This window comes from Phoenix dactylifera, chromosome 6 (genome assembly GCF_009389715.1).
Source record: "Phoenix dactylifera cultivar Barhee BC4 chromosome 6, palm_55x_up_171113_PBpolish2nd_filt_p, whole genome shotgun sequence".
In the NCBI taxonomy this organism is placed as follows: Eukaryota; Viridiplantae; Streptophyta; class Magnoliopsida; order Arecales; family Arecaceae; genus Phoenix; species Phoenix dactylifera.
Genome location: NC_052397.1, coordinates 5837980 through 5842604, shown reverse-complemented (window position 1 = coordinate 5842604; position 4625 = coordinate 5837980). Strand labels below are relative to the sequence as shown.

The 4625-nt window shown below is 41.4% G+C and overlaps 1 protein-coding gene across 3 annotated transcripts; it reads left to right on the top strand.

Moving 5' to 3' along the window:
• The first annotated feature begins 675 nt into the window (after positions 1 to 675).
• On the top strand, positions 676 to 3597 carry LOC103703321 (F-box/kelch-repeat protein SKIP11-like). 3 transcript variants are annotated; one of them, XM_017842320.3, is made up of 3 exons: positions 676 to 884; positions 1571 to 1911; positions 2065 to 3597. In XM_017842320.3, exons 2-3 carry the CDS (start codon positions 1665 to 1667, stop codon positions 3162 to 3164), a joined length of 1347 nt encoding a protein of 448 aa, XP_017697809.1. In that variant the 5' UTR covers positions 676 to 884; positions 1571 to 1664; the 3' UTR covers positions 3165 to 3597. The 3 variants fall into 3 exon arrangements, with proteins under 3 accessions (XP_017697809.1, XP_008784362.1, XP_026659028.1); XM_008786140.4 differs by having other exon boundaries at positions 1571 to 3597; XM_026803227.2 differs by lacking the exon at positions 676 to 884 and having other exon boundaries at positions 1571 to 1881; positions 2035 to 3597.
• Positions 3598 to 4625: the final 1028 nt, after the last annotated feature.

The following is a 4625-nucleotide window of genomic DNA, read 5'->3' as shown; positions in this document are numbered from 1 at the left end:
TTGAGGCTTTCAACATTAACCATCTTTAGACTTACATTTCGATTTTTTAATTTCTAAATATTTAATATTATTTATATTATAAGTATTAGAAACAAAAGAGAAGTAACTCACAGAAAAATGATATAGACCATAACATATATGATACATATAATGTGGAGTGAATTGAAAATTTTCATATATAATTAAAGTCAAGATGCCTTTAATGACTTATATATCATGTGCATATGCTACTAGTAGTGTCTTTTCTTGCCATTGTAGACTTGTAGTCCTTCTCTTTTTTTTCCTTCCAAAAAATTGGTCTTGATTTGAATAAATGCAGGAAACTGACATTAACAAGAACCACGCCAATTTGTTTGGCCAAAATCCAATGAACTTGTTCTCATTTCTCCCCGTTCTCACGGGTGGTAACCCTAACCCACCTCCCGGACGGCCTGAGCACGGGGTGGGGGCGACCCATTTCCCCTAGCGTGCTCCTGCGGCACACCAGCATCACACTCGATATCTCATCCCCGTCCCCAAGTTATCGACAAATTGGCCAACCGGAGAAGTGCAAAAGAATAAAAAGAAAAGAAAAATTCTCTCCCCATATCGAACGTGATTCCAATGAAGAAAGAGAGGAATTACGAGCGTGAGGGAAACGAACTCTCAAACAGTCCTTTTTAACGAATATATAATAATAGAGGGGGGGGTGGAGCTAAAGAGCCGAATCGCTCCCCAAGGCCCGACGCGAAGCCCTCATCGGGCGAAGTCCGCAGAGGAGAATCCGGAGGACGAAGGGGAGGAGAGAGAAGGGAGAATGAGAGGATTTTGTGGAAATAATTTGGAAAAATAAACGGAAAAAAATTTGATTCCCAGTCGAGGCCAGCTTTCATCACAATCTTGCTGTAAGTTTTTAGGTTTTTCCTCGTTTATTCTTTTTTTTTTTTTTTTTTTTGAGCTCATGAGGTCGAGATCTCAATCCATTCCAGCTCGGGAAGGTATGGGAAGAAGAAGAAGAAAGTGATTTGTTGTGGTGGTCGTGCTGATTTTTGTCTCTTGGTGTGGGGATTTTGGTGGTAGATCTTTTTATGCCTTGCGATTGGTGGTGGAGGAATGAGACGTTCGGAGTTTTTGTCATTTTTGATGGAATTTGGGAGGTTTGGTGTTGGGAATTGGTCGTTCTAGGTTTTATTTGCTCCAAGTTTGCATTTTTCGGCGGCGACGTTCTTGTTTTGGTCCTTGGATATCTTTTTCTTTGGTTTTTCACCTGCATAGCTTTCGTTAGATGAATCTGATTTATTGAAAGTTTTGTTTTTATTCGAATGGATCTCCGATTTAGCTGCTGTGATTGGTGAATCTTTCCACGAACGCTGAAAGATTCAGTTTTTATGTTTTTTTTTCCTTTTCCAATCCATGAATGTGGTCTATAAGCAATGGTTTTTGATCTCTTTTTAGTGGATGATTTCATTTTCCTCCCTCCTTTTTCTCATGCTGATTTTGTTTTTTTTTTGTATGCTTGAATAAGAGATTTGATTTGGTTGCTAGCACTGATATTTCTTTTCCTTTTGCCTGTCCGATTGTGGATTTATAGCTTTGGGAGCTAGAAAGATTGATTTCAGCGGCTCTTTTGGAAGGGTGTTTGGATTTGTCATCTCAAGCTTCAATCTTGTTTTGGTTCTGGAGATATGTTGGAGGGCCAGTCCTGTTTGATCTCGAGGATGCTGCCTAGCTCCTGTGAGCAAGAATCCAAGTGGCTGTATATGACCTACCAGCTACTTGAGATCACAAACAACAAACGCCCACCTAGTGTGGAACCCGGGGAGCAAGATGAAGATGTGAAGAGTAAGAGGACAAAGTCGCTGAATCCCCAAGATCCTTCCCTTACCGAGGAAACGAAGCCCCCTGTTGATGAATCCGATCGTCAGGGCCATGGTGGTGGTGGGCAGCCCCCTGTTGATGAATCTGATCGTCCCCAAGATCCTTCCCTTATTGAGGAAACGAAGCCCCCTGTTGATGAATCCTATTGTCAGGGCCACGGTGGTGGCGGGAAGCCTCCTGTTGATGAATCCGATCGTCAGGGCCATGGTGGTGGTGGGCAGCCCCCTGTTGATGAATCTGATCATCAGGGCCATGGTGGTGGTGGGCATTCTGATTCAAATTCTCTTATCAGTGCAATTGGCCGAGACAACTCTATAAACTGTCTTCTTCATTGTTCTCGATCTGATTATGGTGCCCTTGCATCCCTTAGCCGAAGCTTCCGTTCCCTGATCCGGAGTGGTGAGCTTTACAAGTTACGGCGGCAGAATGGGATCACTGAGCACTGGGTGTACTTCTCCTGCAGTGTCCTTGAGTGGGTAGCATATGACCCATACCGTGAGCGCTGGATCACCCTCCCAAGGATGCCCCACAATGATTGCTTCATGTATGCCGATAAGGAGTCTCTTGCAGTGGGCACCGAGCTCCTTGTTTTTGGCAAGGAGATTACTTCTCATATAGTACTGAGATACAGCATTCTAACAAATTCTTGGTCTCCTGGTGTAGAGATGAACTCCCCTAGGTGCTTATTTGGATCTGCTAGCCTTGGGGAGAAGGCTATTGTAGCTGGTGGTACTGATGCTCAAGGTACTATATTGAACTCTGCAGAGCTCTATAATTCTGAAACACAAAAGTGGGAAACTCTTCCGAGCATGAATAAGCCGAGGAAGATGTGTTCAGGTGTCTTTATGGATGATAAATTCTATGTGATTGGAGGCATGGCGAGCAACATGGAGTTGCTAACGTGTGGAGAGGAGTATGATTTGGAGAAAGGCACCTGGAGGGTCATCCCAAACATGTCCTCAGGGCTCAATGGTGTGGCAGGTGCACCTCCACTCGTGGCGGTTGTTAATAATGAACTGTATGCTGCAGATTATGGAGAAAAGGAGGTGAGAAAATATGATAAGGAGAATAACTCTTGGGTTACTCTTGGTAGATTGCCTGAGAGGCCAGATTCAATGAATGGATGGGGGCTTGCATTTCGGGCATGCGGTGAACGACTCATAGTCATTGGAGGAGCAAGGGCAATGGGAGGAGGGACCATTGAGCTAAATTCTTGGATACCAAAAGAGGGCCCACCAGAATGGAACCTCATTGCAAGCAGACATTTAGGAAGCTTTGTGTATAATTGTGCTGTGATGGGCTGCTGATTTATTCTGATGCCTTATGTACTGCACATCTCCTTCCCTGGTGGAAGGATGTGCAAAATTGGTTTATTGGAGGGCATAAAATACTGATTCTGCCTAATGGGTAATCTCTGCCTTTTAGAATTTCTGAATTTACTCAAGATTCAATAGAACAGTCTCTTCTATGTAACTCCAGAGCTTTGTCTATTTGTTCTTTTTTCCAGTTTTACCATCATTTCATTTGCAATAGAAGAATTTAAAACTTCTGCCATTTTCTGTTAAGCATGGGAAATCTCGGTGGTATGGGATCATGCAGTACAGTGAAGCATTAATAATTTCTTGTATCAAACTTTCCTAAACTGCCTTTCTTGTTCAAGTTTGTTAGTTTCATTGTACCTTCATGTGATTTCATTATGGCTTCCTTTGCTTGAGGAAAATAAAATTGGTGTCAGGTTTCCTTGTGTCCTATTGCTACCATGGCATGCTTCCATTGCAGTTCTCGTCTGTCAACTGTAGCTAAATAATGATTAATTCCTATGGTTGCTTGGGGTTGGGTAATATTTGTTTGTACGGTTGCTTATATTTGTTTCATCAGCTAGTACATTTCCCATTCTGCTAACATTGTCAAATATTATGTAGTTACTGGCATTTAATCTGTCTAAATAAATTCAGATGGTTTCATTTCTTTTCTCCAGTTTCACATAGAAGTATTGCTCATTGTCTTTTTGATTGTGCATTGGGAATGGTCTTCTGAGCTACATATCTAGTTGTAACAGGTTGAGGGTGAGGATCTGTTAATTAAAAGAGATATAGTGAAGCGAAAACTGAAACCATTTTTTCCACTGAGTCAACACTTACCCTGCTGTAAAAATTCAGTCTCATTATATGGAAGATAAGTAGTAAGTTGTTCTGTAACCACTGCTGCCATTTGTTTTAGATGCTAAGCAGTATGGTTGTATGAACTGAGCTTATCTAGAATACCATGTAACTGAAACCTTACTGTTCCAAATGTGATCACCCTTCTGCTTCCTTTTAGTGAGGCATCCCCTTCCTGTTGTGTAGTCTGTATGGGTCCATTGCATCATGTCATTAAGAAAATCGCAATGTGGAATACTTTCTTTTTACAATGATTAAGATGCGCTTATCCGAAATATTGTGATAACTCATTTCATAGATTATCAGTGCTTCTCTTGTTACTCATGGCTGAATAGTTGAGTTGCATCTGTTTGAAGTGATTTATGTTCTTGTCGCTCATCCAACTTACTCAGGATTTGTTGTTTGAATGTCTAGACTCATCTGAACTTGTCTATTCTACTTGCCTGCCTCTCCCTCTCGGACGTTACATCAATTTATAATCTACTTACAGTTTGAGATTCTAATAGATTGTGCTGTGATGTTGAATGGCTTAGAGAAATTTAACCTTTTTCTATTGAGTGGTAGAAGTAAAAGGTTTAATCTTATTGCACTCGATGCATATGCGAATAT

Excerpts from the sequence above, each read along its gene's own strand:
- LOC103703321 (XM_008786140.4), top strand. The coding sequence starts at position 1,665 with ATGTTGGAGGGCCAGTCCTGTTTGATCTCGAGGATGCTGCCTAGCTCC.